This window comes from Narcine bancroftii, chromosome 4 (genome assembly GCF_036971445.1).
Source record: "Narcine bancroftii isolate sNarBan1 chromosome 4, sNarBan1.hap1, whole genome shotgun sequence".
In the NCBI taxonomy this organism is placed as follows: Eukaryota; Metazoa; Chordata; class Chondrichthyes; order Torpediniformes; family Narcinidae; genus Narcine; species Narcine bancroftii.
This window is the reverse complement of record NC_091472.1, coordinates 32,347,201-32,372,195: the sequence shown is the minus strand read 5'-3', so window position 1 is coordinate 32,372,195 and position 24,995 is coordinate 32,347,201. Positions and strand designations below refer to the sequence as shown.

Sequence of the window (24,995 nt, the reverse complement as noted above, 5' to 3'; positions counted from 1 at the left end):
AATGAAGTCCCAAATGTAATAGTGGTGAGAGTGTCAGCAGAAAGTAGGCCAGGATCTGGACACACCAGTTGCAGGACAAGTGCCTCAGTTCCCCCAAGCCTATTCTTGTAAAAGTACGAATTTTCATCCATCCCTTTCATTCAGTGAAAAATGGAGTGTTAGAACTGAGGACAAAGTTGCAGTTTCCACCTTACTACGACCCTGATCTCACAGAATAATTTGCAGTAGCCTGACTCTCAGTAATTGTGGATCTACCCCAGATGTCTGAATCAGAAAATAGGCATAAACCCCCAAAGATAAAAATCATTTTTTATTTTAAAGTTACATGCCCTATCTTATAAACTGGGCCGAAGTGAAATGCTTTTGCCTTCCTGGAGAGAAGAAATACCCTCCCAGAACAAGCTCTTCTCACAGTATATGGCAGCATCCTGGGTCTAGTGGGCACCTGAATTCCAACTCTAGTGCAGTGTGCGGATTCCTGTCATGTGTGTGCAGATTGTGCATCTGTCCAGTGTTCCTGCAAATTTGTCAAGACCAGATATTAACCAAAAATGATACCCTGACATTAGTTAATTGGACATTCAGAAGTGGTAAATCTCAGCACTCCCTTACATTTTGCATCAAGAGCTTTTCCTAATGGGTTTGGTCCCTTGTAAAAATGGCTACCCTTAGAAACTGTTGTTAAGTACTTTGAGACATTGAGATCATGAAAAGTACCCAATAAATGCAAGTATTGTCTTCATTTTTGAGATCACAAGTCTCCTCATTGATTTAAAGGCTGATCATCTCCTTCCTTATATATTGAAGCTGTTGGGTTTTGCAGGTCAGCAGAGGAATGAATCCCAGTAAAAGAAAATTAAAGGAGTGAAGAATTAATGCCTTGATGAAAAGCTCAAGCCTGAAACATTGGTTATGTATCTTTATCTTCATCTCACTGTTTGACCTGCTGAGTTTCTCCACCATTGTGTTTTTATTTGAAGAATTATGTTTCACATTTAACTTGTGGAATTTTTACTCAGAAACACTTTTAATTCAAAAGTCACATTATAAATTAGCTCTGTGGGTGCTGATATGTCTTCAGCCCGAATTTGCCAATACACAAGCTTCATATCTTCAAACGAATGAGTTTCATGATTCATATTTACATGTGCCTTTCATTATATTTTGGAATTAAATACGAATCTGTGCTAGTCCTGTGAGCCAAATGGGACTTGCTGCCCCTTATTTGGTGTAACACTTCCCTAAATAAAATCATCTTTATGCTTATCTCCTTTACAGTATAGTAACATTTACATCCTCTGCTAGAGAGAGTCCCGAGTCCCAAGTGGGTATATTGGCAATAGGGTGAACACGTGGGTCCTGTTGGGGAGGTAAGCCCTTACTAACATGTGCGTTGTAACCTTCCTTACAAGAAGCACAAGCAGGCGTAGCTTCAGAAGACAGTCCTTGCCGGAGGTTCTGCTGCTGTGGGAATGCATAATTCACATTCCCACAAGGGAATTGGTGCAGCTGGAACAGAGGTACATCCAACGTATTGGCAACAAGAGAAGAAGGTTCTAGAACAACTGCAGAGGCCTGCAACCTTGGTGGTGGGATGGTAGCAGAAGAAGCACTGCTGGTGGCTTGAAAATCAGAGTCTTCTCTTTGTGGTGGTCGGTTGTCAATCAACGTGTTGTTGTTTTGCACCATAGACTTTTCTGTGAACCATGACCCATACGTGGGGTTCCAGAGGTTGGTGGGCTTTTTCCGGGAGCCCCTACCTTGTTGTAATGCTGAAGAGCTGTTCATCTGCGAGTACATCTTGTTTACATGAGGCCCCCCTTCAGCCGGACCTCCAGTATGTACACTGACAGTTTCGTTGGGCACAAATCTAACCCGGTGCTCCCCAAGGCAGAGGCTGGTTGGACGCTGAGGTGTTGGGGGACGGTCAGTGGAAGCATGCTTATTCGCTGTTTCTTGGTCTGGAGAAACTAAAAGTGGTGCTAATCCATCAGGATCATCTGGGCGCATGGGAGCATTTCCTTCTTCTTCTGCAGGAGGGCCATATTCCACCGGCAAAGAAGTATTGATTACATCTGGATCCTAGGGGGAAATGTAACAATATATTGTTGATCATGAGTCACATACTAAAACCTTGGCGAAGTGTTGATGAAAGATCATCAATCTGAAATGTTAACTCTGCTTCTCTTCATAAATACTGCATTTCTTTTATTCAAGGTAGGAAAGACTTCACAGTGAATCTAATGGCCCAGTGGGAAGAACCCCATTCAATTGACCATATAACAATTTATAGTATGGAAACGGACCATATCGGCCCTTCTAGTCCACACCGATTTAAGTGAACTCCACTAGGACCACCTACTCACTCCCTGCCCATAACCCTCCAACCCCCTCACATCCATGCTCTCATCCAACCTCCTCTTAAATGACAAAGTTGGCCCTGTTGCAACCACCTCTTCCAGAAGGTTATTCCACTCAGCCACCGCTCTCTGAGCAAAGAAGCTTGTTACTTCTAAAGTTTTTCCCCCTAACCCTTTACTTATGACCCCTCGTTCCAATCTCTCCTACCCTCAAGGGGAAGAACCTATTCACATTTACTCTGTCTATCCCCCTCAATTTTATATACCTCTATCAAATCCCCCCCCAACCTTCTACGATCCAATGAATAAAGACCCAGTCTATTCAATCTTTCATATTAAGTCCAATTCCATTTAAAATTCTGTGTATGCATCCACAGAAAAAAAATATACAAATGTATGACAACTTGCCGCACAACCAGTGACTACTGCCATCACCTGAATATTAGTGTATCTTGGTGTCACACTCTCATACTAGGTAGACTTTGGCTACCAGCAGGAATGGGAACAGGTAGGTCCTGAGCCACAGAAATCCACATGAAACATTATAGTTGAATATCAACAAACTGAATTGTTGTAGTACAAAAGTAAGTTATTTGGTACATTGGGTGGATACACACTTTCACTAGTGCTTTTTCATTCATCCCTTCCTCCTGCCCTTATTTTTAATTTATTAATTTTTCAGGATGAACATGTGATTAGTAAGACCAACATCAATTGTATAGCACTGATTTCCCTTGAGAAGTAGGCAGTCACCTTCTTGAACTACTGGAGTCCTTCTAATGGAGGTGTTTTCATGATACCGTTGCAGTGGGAGTTTCACGGTATAGATCTGTTGATGATGAAGGAACTGCGATACATTTCCAAATCAGAATGAAATGCAACCTGGAGGGGAACCTGCAAGTAGTGGTGTCCTCTTTCCCTTCTTGGTAGTGTGACAGATTATATTGTGTTTGTATTGTATATATGTATTTGGGAGCTAAATTGGGGAAGGTTTTTTTTTTAGTGTAGGTCACATACAAACACTTAAAAACAGATCTCATTTAAAATACTGGAGCTCTGCTCAAGCCAGAAAGGGCGGCTCCTGGGGACCTTTGCAAAAACTTTGGGGAGTGCCCAAAAGACTTCACTAATGGACTGTTGTTTTGAAAGGCAACAGATGAAAGAGATTGGAGGAGTAGTTCAGAGCCGCAGGCTGTCTGGGATTGCAGCTTGTTGTTCTATATGATTGGTCTATCTGAGTTTCCAGCCATTAATTTGAAGGTGGTGGAGAAACTCAGCAATGGCAGTACCATTGAATCTCCAGGGTAGGCTCTCTGTTGTTAGAAATTAGCATTACCTGGCACATTTGCAGCATGAGTGTAACTTGTTATTTATGTTGTCCACATCTTTCCCAATTATCTTGCAAAGCAAACTCTCTGAGGTGCCTATCCAATTCTCATTTGAAAGCATTGATCTATTTTGATTCCACCAACTTCAGGGCCAATGAATTGCAGATCATAACCACTCTCTGAGAGATTTTCCTTACATCCTCCTTGTAACTTTAGCCCCAAATTTTAAATCCGCATTGCTTAATGCTGTGGTGAAACACGGTATCCCCCTCTTGGAATTACCTCTACCACAGAACCCCAAGCTTTAAAAAGGTGCTGGGGGGGGGGGGGGGGGATCTTCTCATATTATGCACAAATGGATCCCCAACTATGCCAACAAGGCCCAATCCCTGGTTAAAACCACGACCTTTCCCTCATTGGTGGAGGTCCAAGGCTTTCGAGAACATCAGAGATGAGATTGTCAAGGCAGGAATGCATGCCATTGATGAGTCAGTCCCGTTCCAAGTGGAGAGTGATGCTTCTGACTTCGCCCTGGCCGTCACACTGAACCAGGCAGGCAGGCAGGCCAGTGGCATTTTTTTTTGCGCACACTGGAGGACCCCGAACACAGGCACTCCGCCGTGGAGAAGGAGACACAGGCTATAGTGGAGGCGGTGCACCACTGGAGGCACTACTTGGCCAGAAGGCCATTCACCCTGCTGACGGACCAGAGAGCCGTCGCCTTTATGTTTAGTAACAGCAGGGCAAAATTAAGAATGGCAAGATCATGCTGTGGAGAATTAACCTGTCCACCTATAATTTTGAGATCTTGTACCGGTTGGGTAAGCTTAATGAGCTGCCCAATGCGCTGTCCAGAGGAACCTGCACCAGGGTCCAAGTAGATCACCGCCATGTCCTCCACGATAGACTCTACCACTTTGTGAGGGCCCGTAACCTTCCCTACTCAGTGGAGGAAATCAGAGAGCTGACACGCAATTGTCCAGTCTGTGCTGGATGCAAGCCACAGTTTTACAGGCCAGGAAGCACCCGCCTCTTCAAGGCCACTCGCCCCTTGAAACACTTTAGCATAGACTTCAAGGAGCCCCTCCTGTCCACGAATCAGAACAGCTATTTCCTGAACATTGTGGATAAATACTCACGCTTCCCATTTGCCATTCCCTGCCCAGATATGACTACAGCCATGGTCATTAAAACTATTCACTCTGTTCGGGTACCCTGCATACGTGCATAGCAACCAGGGTTCAGCGTTCATGAATGAGGAGCTGCAACTTTATTTCCTCTCCAGGGGTATCATGACGAGTGGAACCACTAGCTACAACCCCCCCAGGAAATTACCTGGTAAAGAGGGAAAACAGCACCATTTTGGAGGGTGACCCTCTTAGCCCAAAAGATAAAAGGCATGAGGAACTCCCAGAAGTGCTGCATGCCACCAGGTCCCTACTCTGTACAGCTATGAATGCAATGCCCATGAAAGATTGTTCTCCTTCCTTAGGAGGTCGGCGTTGGGAACTACGCTGCCGGTCTGACTGATGGCCCCTGGACCGGTGCTCTTCTGGAAGCACATTAGAACTCATAAGGCAGACTCACTGGTGAAGAAAGTGCACCTCCTGCATGCGAACCCCCAGTATACGCTGGATGGGATAACACAGTATCCATTTGGGACCTGGCGCAAGTGGGAAACACAACACAGGAGATGCACCCTTGGGCAGTGACCAGCCGGCCACGGGAACCACTCGGGTTGAGGACTTGGAAATTCCACCCCCAGCACTGCCACCAAATGTTTTCCCCCCCTGGAGGGTTCCCCTCCTCGGTTACTGACTAAACTCCTCCACTCCCATGGACCTGGGAGACACTTACATGTTCAAGCCCCCCAACAGCCAACCCAGTGACCGAGCCATCAGGATGCCAGAGCAAGAAACACAGCCAGTGGGACTGTTGAGGTCCCAATGTTAGGTAAAACCACCAGAGAGACTAAACCTGTGAACATTACTGTGCAATTCATGGACTATAAAGAGTGACCTACATCATCCCACCAGACTCTATCTAAAAAGGAGGGGTGAACGTGGTGGGACGTTCCCCACTGAGCTGGGCAAGCTGGCCCGTCTGCTGAACTGGTAGCCCCTTTCCTTAAGACCCCTAATAAAGGCTGAGAGCCTCCCTCATACCTGCCTTTGAACAAGCCAGCGGCATGCTTGGATCCTTAGATCAATAAAGCCTTTGGCCCTTCATGTCTGTAAGTGGTCAGTGATCGCATTACAGGTGCTAATGGAAATAGATTATCAACGTAAAGCAGCAGGATCTCATACATTTTTATTGAATCTCTCTTTGTCCATGGAGAACTCCTAGGATCTTCATATCCTTCTTAGTGTAGTAACCAGAATTGGATGCAATGCTCCTGTTGTGGCCTGTACAGACTCAGCTGTAGAGATCCACATAAACTCCAACCCAAGCCTCTAATTAAGAATCCCAGGATCCCACATGCATTACTAATCATTCTTAACTTCCTCTTTCATTTTACAGATTTATGTACATGTACACCCAGTTTATTTTGTTCCTCCATGCTTTTTAGAAATATGCCATTTGAATATTTTTTAGAGGTAGATAAATTGTTTACATTGGTAGGGGAGACCAGAACTAGGGGATGTTGCCTCAAGATATAGGATAGAGATAAGGAGGAACAGCTTTTCCCAGAGAATTGTGAATCTGTGGATTTTGCTGTCCTTTGAAGTAGTGGAGGCAACCTCATTAAGTATATTTAAGATAGGATTGATTATATTTTTTACATCGTAAGAGAAATAAGGGATATGGGGGAAAAGCAGGTAGGTGGAGATGAGCCTCTCATCAAATCAGATCACACTGAATGGCGGAGCAAGCTCGACGGACCTACTCCTGCTCCTATTTCTTATGTTTTTTTTCTATTAACATCCATCACCTCATGTTTCCCTGTTAAATTTCATTTTCTATTTTTCAGCCCTTGTGTGATACGACCACCAGCCTACAGCAAGGAGCGATCTTTGTACCTGTAGGATAGACCACCTAAGGGGCTGACTCCACCTGGCCAGCTGCCAAACAGCCGACCTAAATATAAACCTGAGCCGGTCCCTCCTGAGCCAGTCACACGGGGAGCCACCAAGGTTTGAACTGGTGTTCAGACTTTAACTGGAATAAAGCCTGTTGTATAGTTTTTCGAGTTTTGTGCTTGCTCTCTTGCTTGTTTGCTTGCTGCTTCCTCAGCACACCACAATTTATTCCAGTAAAATTTTAAAGAGAGACCATGGAAAAGTTTCTGATGATCGGGAGCCTGGAGATCGACCCCCCAACACTGGGATGCCTAGGCACGCTTCGAGACCTGAAAGCATGCAATTGAGGCGATCATCCTTACACAGGCGGAGGTGATCAACACCAACCAGAAACCTCATGATGCTCCACACCAAGCTGGGCCCACGAGCTTTCCAGGCCATCAGAGACTGCATGGACTAACAACCTGCGATGTCTGTCCTGGAGAGCATGTGCAAACCCCCGACAAACGTGGTCTACGTCCGGTACCTGCTCAATATCAGGGTCCAACAGCCAGGTGAAGCAGCAGATGGCTATTTGGGGGCCCTGTGTGACCTATCCCTCCTGTGCCTAGCCGAAACTAGGAAATAGAGCGACTGATCCGGAACGCCTGCATGCGAGGGGTGCACTCGAGAAGTTCCCGACAGAAGTTGCTGGAGGAAAACATTTTCTCACTTATCAGGATGATGGAGGTGATCTGCTCCCTGGTGGCTTCAGCCCTTCATGCAGAGGTCTTCGATGCCTGACTCCCCCAACCCCCAGCCAGGCAAATGCAAACGACGGCCGTCACCGAGGGGCCCTACATGGAGGAGATGATTGCGGCCGCTGGCACAGTTCGCTTCTGTAAGTACTGTGGGTCCTGGTGTGGGTCAGACAGGTGATCCCACAAAGGCTGCCCAGCGAGGAACTTGCATTGCTCCTGATGCGGGAAGAAAGGCCACTTCACTAAGGTGTGCCTTTCCAGGCCCATCAGGAGCGTTGCGGCCCTCCGCAACCAGCTGGAATCACCACGTGCAAGGAATGGGCATGTCATTACTCGCCCCGCCACTTCTGTCCTCTCCGCTTCCAGCCCAGCCACTGACCCGCACAGCTGCAGGGTGGTCTATTATTATTTTCTTCACCATTTAACATCAGGATTCCTGATATTACAAAAGAACGACAAATACAGTAGGGGCCATCAGGAATGACTATAGACCATTCTTCCCAGCCAATTATTTATTTTCACCCTCTCATTTGATCAACTTTGTTTAAATATTTCCTTTGCTTTGATAACCTCTACATAGACTCAATTCTCAAGTTATGTTTAGTTTAGTTTTGTTGGTGGATAGTAACTTCTACTTCTGATCCTTTGGTTTGAGGAATCTCTTCATTTTCCTTCTTCTCCTAACTACAACCATGAAACACAGTTTACAGTTAGTTATTGTATTGATGAAAAACAAAGATTAAAAGCCAAAATTTCAATTCCACAGTGGGCTTCCATATTTATCATCATTCTGTCATTTTGGGATATGAGGTATCTTTATATACCCAGTTGATTTTCACAGTCTGGATGCACAAAATGAAATAATTCGTAGAATAACTACGCTTGGGTAATTCTGGTACTACCTGGTTTTTCCAACACATTGTTGGACTGGTGAAAAATAACATCTTCATCTTTGGATTCCTCAATCCTCCAACCTTGCACTTCCCCTCTGTTTGTCCCAGCTCTCATCTGAGTTCCCCATGCCTCATCCTTGATTTGATTTTTTTCCCCTCCTCCCAATACCTCACAAAGATAAGCGTATACAGAGCCGTTGTCATACCCACACTCCTGTTCGGCTCCGAATCATGGGTCCTCTACTGGCATCACCTACGGCTCCTAGAACGCTTCCACCAGCGTTGTCTCCACTCTATCCTCAACATCCATTGGAGCGCTTTCATCCCTAATGTTGAAGTACTCGAGATGGCAGAGGTCGACAGCATTGAGTCCACGCTGCTGAAGATCCAGCTGCGCTGGGCGGGTCACGTCTCCAGAATGGAGGACCATCGCCTTCCCAAGATCGTGTTATATGGCGAGCTCTCCACTGGCCACCGTGACAGAGGTGCACCAAAGAAAAGGTACAAGGACTGCCTAAAGAAATCTCTTGGTGCCTGCCACATTGACCACCGCCAGTGGGCTGATATCGCCTCAAACCGTGCATCTTGGCGCCTCACAGTTTGGCGGGCAGCAACCTCCTTTGAAGAAGACCGCAGAGCCCACCTCACTGACAAAAGGCAAAGGAGGAAAAACCCAACACCCAACACCCAACCCACCAATTTTCCCCTGCAGCCGCTGCAACCGTGTCTGCCTGTCCCGCATCGGACTTGTCAGCCACAAACGAGCCTGCAGCTGACGTGGACTTTTACCCCCTCCATAAATCTTCGTCCGCGAAGCCAAGCCAAAGAAGAATTTGTTGTCCAACCATTCCCATCCCAACTCTCCTAACATTACCAGTCTCCACAGTCACATCCACCAGCACCTCTATCAGTCCAAATCTACATTCATGCCCGCAATCAAAAATCCTCAAGTCACTACCTACCGTCCAAATAGCACCCTTCTCCTGGTCTCCCCATTCTTATCCCATTCCTCCAGTTTGCAGCAGACCTCACCACTATTAGTCAGCTATATTGAATGCCACCTTTACATTTTCCCCATATTCTTCAGAACAGTTTTCACTTCATGATAAAAGAAAAAAGCTTGAATGATGCGATTTCTCTGCTGAGATGAATGAACTCTTTTCTCCATGATTTAAGGGTTGCACCAATTTTCTTCCTTTTTTTTTAGTTTTGTATCTTCTTATTTTGATATGTTTGTTTCAATTTTTTTTTACACAGAGGGTTGTAAGTTCCTGGATTGGAGGTCGAATCATTAAGGGGGCATTTAAGAGACTCAAAAAAGGCACAGGGATAAAAGAAAAATAGAGGATCACGAGTTAGGTAGGGTATAGTATTTGTTTTGGTAGGAATATGTAGGTCAGCACAACATTGAGGGCTGAAGAGCCTGTACTGTTCTAATTCCTCTAATTTTATTTTCTTGCTGTATTTCATTCCTTTAATTTTCTCCGCTTCCCTTTTACCTCGTTAATTATTCATCTGCTTTTGAGCTTCATCTTAAATCTTATGGTGCTGTAAGGAGTCCGGAGTTGAACACATTTGAAAATTTTGATATGTAGGATTCACCATATTTTACCCTATTCCACTTGACAATCAAACTGACATCATTAGTGCTAGATAAATGTAACCAGCCTGTATAATAATTACCTGTGTACAGTAATCTATTCTTTCCAATATGGATGCAAAGTTGGGTCTATCTTCTGGCTGATGCTGCCAACACTGAGTCATTATTCGGTACCTGAAATATTAAAAATTAAAATTAAAACAGTACTCCATGTTGTGTTATTTATTGCTAGTTTTTAAATTAAATTTAGTGTAGCGTTGTAAACCAACCAATCTCGCTGCTTTTCCTAAAGAATTGTTTAAAGCTCTTTGATGTAGCCTTCTATGGAGAAGCATCAGCCTATGATGCAATGGCTGAACAGTGTGTGGCACCAGGCACCATTGAGCCTTTTGGTAGTACTATGTGGAGGGGTATTGTTGATTTAATGCAGTGAATCTTCAGGAAGCAATAACGATTACCAGGCATTTACAGAGCCGCAATTTGCAAGGTAACAGTCATTACAGCTTGCAATAAACTTTCGCAAGCATTGTAGAAGATAATGTGAAGTGCTACGCCTGCCCTCTGCTTTATTCTTGAAGACATAAGAAAAAGTGACAACCTTCCATTAAACAGATTTTAGCAGGGCGACTGAAAGAGTCAAGACTGCGGGTCAATACTTCTGTACTTCAAAGCATGGTCCGTAGACAGAAGCACAGCAAAAGTTTGACATTTTAATTATGCATCTCACTCTCAAACCATTCCCAACATTACAAATGCAGGAAAATAACACATAAGTCAACTTGTAAATACCCTTTAATTACAGGGACAAAGTCGAAGTAAAACCTGGTGTGATTGGTGCACCACTTAGATTTGTCAAGTCTATGATGTGATCAGGGTCATAGACTACTCAAGTTGCAGCTCAAAGGCTGTAATTATTCTCCCAAAGTATCCCAAGATTACTCAATCTTTATAGCCACTGAGAAAGGCAGTACATATTTTTTTCAGGTGTACATATAATCAAAGGTAAGTACGTCTTCCTGCGAGAAACTCTTGGATGCAGATTCCCGTTGTTAGTGATGTGACTGAAAATGTTGTCACTGTATTAATTTATGGTCAGTTCAATCCCTTCATAAAATCAGAACATTTATATTTTAGACTGGGAATCTTCTAAAATTTTTAACTAATTTTATAGACTGAGATTAGATGATTAAAATTATTTTATGTCTAGAATTCATCTCTTTAAAGTATTATACAAACAGCCTGTATATAGTTCTGACTACATTAAATCTTTTCAAACTTATAAGATTGTTAGATATGTTCAGGTTTCCACTTAGAACAGATATGCTTTGGAATTCCTTCTGCCAAAGGGTGGTGAAATTATGAGAATTTTTGCCATAGGTGGTTGTGGAGGCCATGACATTATTGGTTATATTTAAGGTGTATTGGTAGGTGTCAGAGGTTCAGATCTGGAGCTTGGTTGCCAACGGTTTAGACTAGACTCTGTGTGGCTGCAAATCTATGGACACTCAATGATGCTTTGGGGTGGGGGTGGGGCTGGCTCCCTTTTGCTTCTCTCTCTCTGACTGTAAGCCTGACAGTGACTGTAAGAGGGGTTTAGGTAATTTCTGCCGGTGGCGAATCTGTCTGCCTTACAACAGGCAAAAGAAACTTCAGGCAATGTGACACTGTTTTATTGTTATGACAATAAATTGAATCTTGAATAGGTTCTTGATTAATCTGGGCATCAGAGGTGATGAGGAGAAGGCCAGCCAATGGGAAAATGGATTCATGTTTGAATGGCAGGCCAGACTCGATGGACTAAAGTGTCTATTTCTGCTCCTTATAGCCCTATATGGTTTGATTAAATTTAACACATGTAAAATGGATCATCATAATTTTTCTTGATTGCTAATTGGGGCAAATTTCAGAAATGAAAATGGATCTAACCAATGATCTCTGTAAGATTTATTCATTGGAATATCTATGGCACTAATGGAAGAAAAAAGACAAAATTATAGTATCGACTGAAAATGAGTAAATAATTTGTCCAGGTAAGCCTTCTGAAAGAGATGCAGTACAGTTTGGGAAAAATGTACATACACTGGACCAGGGCAGTTTTTGGGTGGATCCATTCGGCCACCATTAGTGACGAATTCCAGCACTTCTTGGTTACTCTTGCTGGGATATGGCATGTACCCAAGTGAGAAGATTTCCCACAGTAACACGCCAAAGGACCTGCAACAAAACAATGCTCAGTGTTAAGCATTTTAATAGAGAAAAAAAGACAAAGCCAATATGATAGTTTTGCAAGAGTCTGTCACACCCTGAGATGTCCCCATTTTGGGGACATTGATCCCGTTCTCCATTCTTATTTTCATTGTTTAATGAAACAGCAAATGAAGAGTTGTGTGATCAAGCACCCAAGTTTCATATCTTTGCTGAAAGCAGTACCAGTTAATATGGTGCTAATTGCCTTTGATTTTGTCGAGCGCGTCAAAAGAACCAAAGACTTGTTGATCCAAACCAAGGCTTTTATTAACTAGAAGACTGAAGCGTATCACATGTAGGTTGACCAGTCCAGAATGACCTGGTCTGGCTAGGAGCAACCCTTTAAGACCTGCCAGTAGGTGTGGCTACACTCTCAGCCAATCACAGTCATCCTACACTACCCTCTGTACATATACACATTGGTGATAGAATCTGTATTATCACAGATTTCCCACCCTGTTTTGAGCCTTTTGCAGGAATCATGAAGGAATGGAAAATAGTTTGCACCAAGAAATTGATTCAGCTGGCTAAGCATGCACTTAAATGAGCAGTGGATCAGACAAGCTCCTTTTAGCCTTAAGGCTAACTTTTGTATGCATACTTCATGCAAAGCTTTGTGCTTGGGAGAAACCTATTGTAATGCAAATTTAGTCCTCAGCAACAGGGAAGAGCCATTCCACGAAGAAACAAGAAGATACTCTGTCACTTCAACTCACACTCTCATCTATCAGCTCAGAAATTTAGTATTTTTGTGTGTGTTTGAAAGCAGTTTAAAGGTGGGAATCATAGCTTTTATTGGATAGTTTGTACAGCAGCTCTTTGGAGTGTAGGGTCACGAACAAATTCTTCTTTGGAGAGTTCAGATAGGAACTACAATTATTTTTGATGAATCCTTTCCGACATCTATGTGATGTTTGGGACATTGTGTGGTCTGTCCTAGAACCCGTAAAAGAGTTCTCAGAGTCTGACACTTGTGGATATATTCATAGAGGAGTGAAAGATCTCAAAGAACACAGCATCACCGGAAGAAGCCACCCAATAAATTAAAAGAGCTCTGATCACTGCCACCATGTGTCCAATTTCCACTGTTGACAAGGTTTCAAGGAAGGTTGGAGCATTCCGAAGTTCTGTCCTCCCTCAAGACCTTCTAGCTCAGTATGTTACTCTTCATGACAAGTCAGGGCAATCCCCAGCCACATTACTGTGGTCCAGATCTGGCTACATTTGCCCTTTTCACCCATTTGCACTCTCCTTCACCTTAAAGGAGGGAGAACAGCCTAGTAGTCATGCATCAGGCAAAGGGACACAGAAATCAAGACCTAAGGATGAAAAAGATGATTCACTTTGTTCTCTTAAGCCCCTTTCACACTTGTGTTGCACTAAATTGACCATTCCGTGTCCTGGGATAGGAATGGGGGGGGGGGGGTTTGGCTTTTCACACTTGACTTCTCCTAACTGGGACACTGAATGCTTTCACACTTACAAGGAGCCATCCCATTGGGTTATGGCTGTTCTCCCTTCTACTGGTGACGTCATGACACATCAAACAATGGTGGACTTGTCCTAAATCCTGATCAATGTATTATCATCTTATAACACAATTAAGCTTTATGTACAGCACAGTATGAGCTCTTCAACTCCTGTTGTTGTTGTGTCAATCTATATAAACCTTTATAAATAGCAATATCGGACAATTTTTAAACAGGGTGGGAAAGTTTGTAGTGCTATAGCGCACAATTTATACAGAGTGAGAAAGTGGATAGCATTATCGCTATAATACAGTTGGAAAAAGCGATGGCGTACCTGCCCTCCCAGAATTTCATGTGGCTGGATGCACAGCTGCATGCATTGATCATCCATGAGGGGGTTCTCTGTCGCACAGCATTCTGGGAAGTCAGATCTGCCATTGCTTTTTTCCCATGGTCTTTATAAATTGTGCGCTATAGTGCTACCAATTTTTCCACGTTGTTTAAAAATTGCCTGCTATAGCAATTTATTTTTGTTCATTGCTATATATTTTCTCTCTCGCTCTCCCCCTCTCCCAAACTGTGACTTTCCCATGGCAAAGTTCATACCTTCATTTTAATCTTTTATTCCTGTACTCATGGCAAAACTTGGGTCATTTCAATCCCAGAATGCAATTACCCATCTCACACTTGCCTGATTGCATCGCCGGCATCTGCAGATGCCGGGGATTGTAGTAGGGGTCGAGGCCATCAATCGCCGGCGTGAAATGATGTCATCTGACACTGGCGTTGAGCTGATTTTTCTTTCATACTAGACACTTTAAAGGCGGATTGGCATTTGATTCCTGGGATCACTTGCAAGTGTGAAAGGGGCTTAAGTGTGGGAAACAGTTTGGCTATATAACATTTTGTGAGAAGATAATCCTGGTAACTGTGTCACTGGGAATTCACTTTCTATTTATTTGTTATTTGTCATGGATAGTCAGTGTTAATGAGGAGTCAGTATTTATTACTCATCCCTATTTTCCAGTGATAGTAAGAATTTTATTTCCTGACCAGCTGCAGTATGGGAACAGATCGTTCAGGCCACTGTGTCCACATCAACCACCCAGTCACACCAATCCAGCACAAGTGTCATTTTTATTCTCCCAACAATCCCATCAGCTGCAGATCCTATCACTATGTGCATCCTAAAGGCAACTTGCAGTGACCAACTTCCACATTTGTGAGATGCGGGAGAAAAGTGGAGCGCCCACGCAGTCACATGCAGAACATACAAATTCCACGTAGTCAAACTCGAGAGGTCAGATCGAAGCTGGAGCTGTGCTGAGAGAGATGGGGCTCTGCAGTTATGGAGGTTAATTCAACATAATGAACGAGCACAGAAGGAAAGGAAAGATAACTTTGCAAGTGATGAGATTTGGACTTCATATGTTGTATGCAGTATACTGGTCAACAAAGATTTTGCTTCCTGAACACTTTTGGGTGTATTTTATGAATTTTGGGTTGCTGATCAAAAAAATCATCTTAACATGTTTCTATCGTGTACTGTTTTTTTAGATAGGACCTATTTTTCTGATTTCCTATCAGTCTACTTCAAGTATACAAATCCATGAAATCCAACATGTCATTGAAAATTCATTTTTTCCATTCACACTTGGACTTCTTCCCTACTGATCTTGATGGAGTCAATGACAAACATGGTGAAAGGACATTGTGACTATGGAAAAGCAGTATCACGGCAACTGGAATCCATCAATGCTGGACACTGACACGAGAGGTATCAGGTGCTGAGTACAAATGAAAATTAGTGGCAAAATAATTTTAGGTCCGATGAACTAATGCAATGTCTCAGCATAATGATGTGATCAAACATGCTAAATTCAATAAAAGTTAATTTAATGTTTCTCCAATCTCCTACATGATTCCGAAAATCTGAAATTATATTTGTGTTTATCTTGAAGTTGTCTATCATAATCCCAATTTATTTTTCAGAAAGCAAACATATTGAAAAAAATTGTTGTCCAGTGTTACTTTCATGCAACAGTTCAATCCCATGTGCTATGTCATTGAACTTCCTGGCAAGATCCCTAAAAAGTGGTGGAATTCAGTGAAATTACTTCTGATTTTAAAACAGAAAGTGAGACATCAAATATCATAGTACAGTCTACTGAAAAATTCCTCTGAAAATGTATATCTTGTCTTTCCTGAAGCTTGGTGATTATTTGCACTTGTGCAGTAATCACGGTGACATCTGTCAATGCTAGGGAACGGACCTTTTACTAGGATGGTTTACTAAGTCCAGATGCCAATTAGAGCCGCCTGTAGTTGTCTCCAATCAATAAGCACTTATGTGATATTTGCAGAACAATTATCCTTTGGGTTTCTCAGTTTTGATGTGTTATGTGTAAATCTCCATGGTCCTTGCCCATATTAGCCCAATAACCTTCTTTAGCCAGAAAAGGAATTCCTAAAATGATTTATTTTGTTTCTTTTGTCCTTTGGCCCTTCCCCATTCATCATCACTGTCTTCAGGAGTAACAGAATGGTGAAGCTAGCAGAGTTGCTGCCTCATAGTCCTAATGACACTGGGCTCAATCCTGGCATCTGGTGCTATCTATGTAGAGTTTGCATGTCCTCCTCGTGACCATGTGGGTTTCCTCCAGGTGTTCAGGTTTCCTGTCACATCCCAAAAAGGAATGGGTTGGTAGGTTCATTGACCACTAAGTTGCTGTAGGTATGTTGACGAAGGCAGAATCTAGGGATTCGTTGGGAATGTGAAGTGAACAAAACTGGACAAAGGCTTGATTAGTGTAAAGATGTCTGATTTATGGGTGATGAGGACTGAATGGAGGAAAGGATTAATATCCATGCATTATTTCTCAGAGACTAAATTATATTCATTCCTCACTTTAAATTTTCGGTTTAACAATAATCTTTCAGCACAACGTTTGTTTTCTTCCTGCCTCTGTGAAGTACTTTTAGGATGATATTCCAAATTAATTCAAGTGCATGAATGTAAATTGCCATTGCTGACAGATAGTGGATGAGTCCTACATTACAGCCCAGTCGTACCAAACTGGTGAGGCAATGTTCTCCTTCTCACATCTGTTCTGTGATTTTTGAGTCAAACAGATAATGTAAGGAACTGGGCTGGACAATTGCTCAGATATAGTAGTGATAATTGTTTTCATATTTTACAAAATTGAAATTTAACTCAATCATTGTTCTGTTCCACTTTTAATTACCAATAGAAACCTCATGAGGGGATGCTCCACAGGTTGTGCAGAGAGGTTGTCATTCTTAAAGGCCCTTAAGTAAATTTGTAAATTAACCACATTGGCAAGAGACTCTTTTTTAAAACTCATTTCCAGGTTCTGGATTGTGCTGGCCACACTCGTGTGGCCACCCTCAAATTACTTTGAGAAGGTAAGGTGAGCCTCCCTCTTGAAGTACTGCAGATGCTTTGGTAAAGATACAGTGCTGTTGGGTAGGGGTGGTTGAGAATTTAGACCTGGAGAAAATGAAAGACCTGCAAAACATTTGGAAGTCAGGATGGCAACTTGGTGGGGACACTGTAAGTGGTGATGTTCTCATACACTTGCTGCCCTTGTCCTTCTTGGTCATTTGGGAATTGCTGATACAGTGGCCTGGGTGAGTAACCGAAGGGCATTTTACTGATGCCACTGTGCATGGGTAGTGCAGGGAATGAATGACTGACGTGGAAGGTGTGGACTGCTGTGTAATCAATGATTTCGAGCTACTAGAGTTTATTTGAGCTCTATCATGTCAAACAAGTGAGAATAGTTTTGAGATAAGGGGGTCAGTGATTAGAAGCTGTACTCGTAGAGACTTCTCTTCATAGAGGGTGGTGAATCTGCAGTCTCTGAGTCATTGGAAGTACTTAAAGTGAAGGTAGATACATTTTTGAAGATCAGAGGATTAAGGGCTATGGAAGATCTGGCATTGAGTTGAACCCAGCATAGATCAGCCATGTTGAATGGTAGAACAGGCTTGAGGGATTGAATCGCATATGCCTGCTTCTATTTTCTTACATTCAGTTAGATCATATAACCTGTAATGACAGGTAAGAATGATAGTTGTAATTCCCCTGTGGATTTTTAGTGAACTTAGAATAACCTGGTCATTTAATTACCATCATTATTAATATGGGTTGTCCAGAAGAAATTTACACTAGAATTCTGGCAGTGCACAATCCCACATTTCTAGAATCTATGAAAGGAAATTTCTTTCTTGGTTGTCGCTGTTGCTCTAGATTTATGTGAACTGCATGGTGCACCTTTGAAAAGTGGTAATCTTAAGGTATGCTGTTTTAATGGTTACCTTTTCTCTGTTTCAGAAAAGCGACATGAACACACATACCAGGTGTCAGTTTTTGAGGTAAATATTCCTTCCATGAAGGCTTCTGGTGGCATCCACTTCACTGGGAGCATGGCACGACCACCCTTCCTGTAATAACTAGCCCTACATGGTCAAACAACAAACAAATGTCAGGCTCACAGTTCTTAAAGGGAATGAGTTGAACTTTTCTGCCATTGACCTGCTATATGGAATTTGATGCCAGGTTAATGAGATTGACCTTGTGCACCCTTGAGGTTTGGTTGGTGATTAGGCCTCAGGGGGTGCAGGGTGGAGAGGTCTTGTTCATCATTGCCCCTAAGAAGCTTAGACAGGAGGCAAAGCCCAGGAATGAGGCTCTGATTTCTGTAAAACCTATCATAGATTTTAACAGTTTTGAATTATTTCTGTCATTCGTAGATGTTAAAATCCTTTCTGATTAAAGGAAATGATACACAAAATTCAAAAATGTTTTGAAAACAACAATGTAATTATCACATAAAATACAAATATAATTAACATTATTAACATAAAGCAAATTAACTGCCAGAAATTATTTATCTTTCCCTTTAGCGATAAGCCAAGAATTTGGCCCCAGTGGGTACCAGACCCTGCAGCTGGATGGCATAGTCCAGCATCTGAAAGGCAATTGCCAAACATGATGAAAAATAACTGTTCCAAGACTGGACTCCAAGGTGGGACTATGGAAACTAAGACTGGATTTTTCCATGGGATTGTGGACAATTCAGTTGCTGGGGTTATCTGTCTGCAAGTTCCAGCCTCAAGGTCCATGCACCAGTCCAGGATTTACTTTGATTCAAACGGTTGAATACCAATGGTTTCCTTCTGCAGGTCAACTGGTGATAATCATTCAGCCCATACATTGTAGTGCAAATGTAGTGGGGCAATTGGTAGGTCCATTTATGATCTGGTTATTTTCTTAGGCACATGTGAGCCAAAGCAATCAGATATATACAATTCTCTCGAGAATAATTCTCCATTGCTTATTGATGGCCAAGAAATTCACTTATCATGTTTTTCCAGAAGTAAAATGATGTAAGCTAAAATAATGTATGCAATCATACTAAAACTGTTCAGGAGTCTGGGGACTTTTGGCAAGAAATGAGAGTACACTTCAATAATACGAGGGGGCTGAGGGGCGGAACAAAGGAACTTGCACAGGCTTTTAAGGAATAGTATATGCAAGAAGCAGCATTTTCTTATGTAGACAATCATGACAGAAAGTTGCCAGGGATATGTCTGTCAACCTATGAGAATCCTCTAGGAATTGGTGCAAATTTGGAAGACATGCCACTGTAGCCATAAACCCTTGCAGCTAGGAGTACAGAGGTCGCATATGTATCAGTTTATTGTAAACTAATTATGACTTGCAACTAAGCAGTAAAGTATTGTATTTAGTATATCTCTGCAGAGAGAGCCAGGAAGAATCCTGAGGCAAGGCCCCAGTTCTAGGGAAAGCCCGACTTTTGAGTTTGGGACCGAGCGGGCATTTGTAATTGGTTGCCTACCAACCAAACTCAAATTTTGCACTGGTCTCAAAGTCAAAATTTGGGTTAGCCTAAGACGACTAGTTTCCTTGTTTGGGTGAATCTCCTTGAGGTTCCTTTGGCAGAGGGCTGTGCAGCACGCTGTCTATTACTTCCTTTAAACAGAGGTACCACTAAATCGGCGTGTCAGTGACAAGGTCGAGTCAGATCGGAGCATTCACACTTAACCAAGAAAAGCCGGTTCAGTGTGAACTTTTACCTAGGGACCCAGCATCCCAGTGCAAAAGGAGACAGGACCTGCAGCCTGACAGCATTAGTGTCCTGGGAAGGTGAGTAAGCCTTTTACTCTGGAGCCGAAGCGAAACACATCAGGTCTAATGCTACCTACCTTGGAAGTTAAGTACCGGGATGAAAATGACACCCCCATCCCAGTTTTGTCACGTTCACACAGGTAAGCGAAGCGGTCAAAAGGCAATTAATTACAGTCTTTCAAGGACAGTGTAAAAAGATTTCATTTTGAGCTTCATTTTGAGTGTTATTAAAGACTGGTTTCTCTGAGAGAGAATAAACAATTCCAGTCACAATTTACACCAATGTGGCTGAAAACCCTGCCAGAAGCACATTTGCATTACAGCAGGCAGCATTTGGTTAAACTGGAGACCAGGATTAGCATTAGGGTGCATGGATTTCTTGTAGCCATTAGTCCATCCTTAATAGCAAAAAGACGTGGCCAAATTTGTCAATGTCATGTTTAATGCAATTTTCATTTAAACAATGCCAGTTCTTTGGGAACTATGCAAATATGTTCTACACATTTATTGCAGAGTCTGGATATTAAACAGGATTAATATTTAAACCTTTATGTATGGCTAACTGGAAGCTTTTAATTAGTGAGTATTACAGCCTGTACTAGATCTGGAACATAGAGTCAAAATGTTGCCCCTCCGATGAAACACCACCACCTGAAATAATATTTGGGTCTGGGATGGAAATGATCCCCCATCCCACGTTCGTTGTGAGGCCAGGTTTGGAATATTGTGTTCAGTTCTGGTCTCCAAATTATAGGAAGGATATAGATAAGGTGGAGAGGGTGCAGAGAAGATTTACAAGGATGTTGCCTGGCTTACACCATCTAAAGTACGAAGAAAGATTAAGGAGACTGGGACTTTATTCATTGTAACATAGACGGTTGTCAGGGGATTTGATAGAGGTATTTAAGATTACGAAGGGAATAGATAGACTAGACGTGAGTAGACTCTTTCCCCTCAGGGGATGGGAGGTTGGAACAAGAGGGCATAAGTTAAAGGCAAGGGGGGAAAAATTTTAGGAGAAATGTTAGAAGATGCTTCTTCACTCAGAGAGTGGTGGCAGAATGGAAAGATCTTCCGGAGGAGATAGTTGTGGCAGGGCCCTTTCTGTTATTTAAGAGAAGGTTGGATGGGTACATGGATATGAGGGGGTTGGAGGGTTATGGGCAAAGAGTGGGAGGGGGGAGCTAGTGGAGTTGTTCAAGTGAATCAACATGGACTCGAAGGGCCAATATGGCCTGTTTTTGTGCTGTAAACTTTTATATGGTTATATAAGTGAAACATTAAAAAGGCAGTTAATTGCAGTCTTTCAGGGGCAGTGTAAAAGGGCCTTAGATACAAAATCCCATTAACACCTTTGCACTTGTATTCCACCCCACCACCTCAATAGGTACTTCCACACTAAAGATCCCAGTAAATTGCCATGTCAATGACCCATGTTTAAAGCTGGAACGGAGCTTTCATACTGAACCAAGAAAAGCCGGTTTGGTGTGACCTTTTACATAGGCACCTGGAATCCTAGTGCTAAAGGAGGCGAGACCTGCAACATTACAGCGTTGGCATCCCAGGAAGGTGAGTAAGCCTTCGCCAATGTGATACTACCTACTTTGGAAGGTAAGTACCGAGATGAAAATGACCTCCCATCCTGGTTTTGTTGTGTGCACACAGGTAAGTGAAATGGTAAAAAGACAGTTAATTACCAGCTTTCAGGGGCAGAGTGAAAGCACACTGACTCTGCATTCAATATGTCTGTTGCTCATTTTAAAATCATCTCTTTGAATAAGTCCTGTGTGCACTAGGTATAACTAAATAGTGAGATATTCTGTGCAATGAAGTGTAACGTTTGGAGGTGGGACTAAAAAATGTATTGGACATAAGCTCAAATCCAATTATTAATTAAGATGAACCATTTAATGATAGGAAATTATTAAGTAATTATTTATTCAAAGTTCAGCAAAAGGTTTTGTTTAAAGTATAGTGGATGCTTTTTCCTTCATTTTGCACTAACACAACATTAGATTATGATCTCAATTGAGAAAATGTTTATTCGTGCTAGGAAATGGAGACAGGTACTCTAATTCACAACAGACCAATTCTAACATGCTGTGGAAGTGGACAACTTTCTCATCTTTGTATTGGTTGAGGTATTACTGATATCAGACTTTTCTAGCCAGGTGGTAACAATGATCTATATTAGCCATCTTTGAATCCCTGCTAGTTTCTAAACTAAAAATGGCACTACGAGTGGGGGGCTTGAAAATAATCAAGAGGAGATTGGTTAGGATCAGAAAGAACTGGAGAGATTGGGAAGGATGGCCAAAAGAGCAAAAGGGAATTCCTTGCTCATGAAATTAGGAAAGAAACATAACCATCTGGCTGGATCAGGCATCCTATAGCCAGTGATTTGGACTGGAGATCAGATGCTCCTGCATCCAACTCAATGGAGTCCACAACTTCTCAGTGACTGAGTTGGAGGGTTGGACTCACTTCAGAATCAGAATTTATTGTCATTTATTGTTGATGTTGTTTTTCATCAACATCACAATATAAATCACATTTTTAAAAACTTGGTGCAAAAAGAAGAGAAAGTGAGGTGGTGTCTGTGGTTCATTGTTCATTCAGAAATCTGATGGCGGAGGGGAAGGAGGTGTTTTTGTACCATTGGGTATTTGTCTTCAAGCTTGTAATGGTAGCAGTGATAAGAGGGCATGGCCTGAGGGTCCTTGATGATAGAGGCTGCTTTTGTAAGCCACTGCCGCTTGTAGATGTCCTTAATGGAGTGAAGACTGATGCCCAGGATAGCGCTGGCTGAGTTCACAACTCTCTGTAGCTTCTTCCTATCCTATACATTGGAACCTCCATAAAGTCAGTGATGCAACCAGTCAGTATGCTCTCCACATTCATGGTGTAGATATTTACAAGAATCTTTCATGACATACCAAATCTCCTTCATCTCTTAACCAAGTATAGCCGCTGGTGAGCCTTCTTCATGATTGCATCGACATGAAGGCCCCAGGATAGATCTTCAAAGATGTTGACACCCAGGAATCTGAAGTTTCTTATCCTTTTCACTACTGTCCTCTTGTTCTCCTGCTTTCCCCTACCTGAAGTCCACAATCTGTTGTTTTAGTTTGGCTAATGTTGTGTGCAAGGTTGTTGTGACACCACTCAACTAGGTGATCTATCTCACTCCTATTCCTTTCCTCATTGCTGATGACCATGGTTCATTGGCCAATTTGTAGATGGCATTTGAATTGTGCCTCGCCACACAGTCATGGGTGTAGAGAGACTAGAGCAATGGGCTAAGCATGAATCGTTGAGGTACGTGTGTGTTGATTGTTAATGATGAGGAGATGCTGTTACCAATTCACACCAACTGTACTTTTGATGAGGAAGTTAAGTATCCAGTTGCAGAAGCTTACTGATCAGTACTGAGAGGATGATGGTGTTTCAAGCTGAGCTTCAATCGATGAAAAGCAGTCTGATGTGCATATTGCTGTTGTGTTGGTGATTCAGAGCTGAGTGGAGAGCCAGTGAGATTGCATCTGCTGTGGAATGATTGTGGCAGAAGGCGAAATGCAGAGTAGGCGAATCACCGACCTCTTGAAGCATTTCATCACAGTCGATGTGAGTGCTACAGGGCAACAGTCATTGAAGCAGTTCCCTCTGCTCTTAAATCACAGAACATTTCAACACAGTACAGGGTCTTTGGCCCTCAATGTTGTGCTGACCTATATATTCCTACCAAAAATATTAAACCCTTCCAACATGTGCCTGTCTGAGCCTTTTAAATGGCCCTAATACTTCAGTCTCCACCACCACCCCTGGCAAGGAATTCCAGTTACCCACAATTCTCTGTGTAAAAAAGACTTACCCCTGATGTCTCTCCTAAATTTCCCTCCCTTCAGTTTGTACACTTGTGCAATGGTGTTGGCTATTTCTGCCTTGGAAAAAAGGCACTGGCTGTCCACCCTCTCTATGGCTCTCAAAATCTTGTAAACATCTATTAAGTCTCCTCTCATCCTTCTATGCTCCAAAGAGAAAAGTCCCAGCTCTGCTAACCTTGCCTCATAAGACTTATTTTCCAATCCAGGTAACATTCTGGGAAATCTCCTCCTCTCAAGAGCTTCTACATCCTTGCTAAAATTAGGTGACCAGACTGAACATAATCTCACCGGAGATTTGTAGAGTTGTAACATGATGTCTCGACTCTTGAACCTATTAATGAAGCCCAGCATCCCATTAGCCTTCTTAACTATCCTAACCTCCTGTGCTGCAACGTTGAGAGGTATATGGAATTGGAACTCAAGGTCTCTCTGTTCCTCCACACTATTAAGTATCTGACTATTAACCCTGTGCTCAGCCTTCTGGTTTACCTTCCAAAATGCATCACCTCACAATTATCCAGATTGAACCCCATCTGCCACTTTTCCACCCAAATCTGCATCCTGTCTATATCTTGTTCCAACCCATGACACCCTTCACCAGTATCCACCCTCCAACCTTCATATCATCCACAAACTTACTAACCCAGCCCTTTACATCTTGTCAGTGGTTCTCAACCTTTTCCTTTCCACTCACCTACCACTTTAAGCAATCCCTATGCCATAGGTGCTCTGTCATTAGTAAGGGATTGCTTAAGGTGGTAGGTGGGTGGAAAGAAGAAGGTTGAAAACCACTGTTTTAATCATACCTAATTCACTCTTTATGTGCATGGTTTCATAACTCCAAAGGAAATGGGCCAATTTCAATTTTTCTCAAGCAAAATATTTCAGTAACAATTGGGTCTAGAGCAGTGATTCTCAACCTTCTCTTCCCATTCACCTACCACCTTAAGCAATCCCTTACTAATCACAGAGCACCGATGGCATAGGGAAAAAAAAAGGTTGAGAACCCCTGGTCTAGGTCATGTATAAAAATTACAAAGAGCAGGAGGTCCATAGATTCCTTCCGTACTCTACTAGCTACTGATCTCCAGGCAGAATGCTTTCCATCCACTACTAGTCTCTGATTCCTACTTGCAGGCTAATTTTTAACCCAAACAGCCAAGTTTCCATGGATCCCCTGCCTCATGACTTTCTGAACAAGTCTCTCATGGGGGACTTTGTCAAATGCCTCACTAAAATCTACATAGACCACATCTACTGCCCTACATTCATCAATTCT

General features: G+C 42.6%; 2 protein-coding genes across 2 annotated transcripts in view; one reads left to right on the top strand and one right to left on the bottom strand.

The window, feature by feature from the left end:
- LOC138760434 (CAP-Gly domain-containing linker protein 4) overlaps positions 1-6,821 on the top strand; it is a 396,307-nt gene extending 389,486 nt beyond the window's left edge. Inside the window, exon 18 of the transcript XR_011355597.1 lies at positions 6,660-6,821. The gene's annotated coding sequence lies outside the window, so the exon portion shown is untranslated. The remainder of the gene's footprint in view (positions 1-6,659) is intronic.
- Positions 1,273-24,995, bottom strand: part of LOC138760431 (ALK tyrosine kinase receptor-like) — a 489,739-nt gene continuing 466,016 nt past the window's right edge. Inside the window, exons 18-21 of the mRNA XM_069931014.1 lie at positions 18,038-18,139; positions 12,021-12,155; positions 10,025-10,115; positions 1,273-2,082 (exon numbers count right to left, since the gene is read on the bottom strand). Of these exons, the coding sequence (XP_069787115.1) occupies positions 1,273-2,082; positions 10,025-10,115; positions 12,021-12,155; positions 18,038-18,139 (1,138 nt within the window). The remainder of the gene's footprint in view (positions 2,083-10,024; positions 10,116-12,020; positions 12,156-18,037; positions 18,140-24,995) is intronic.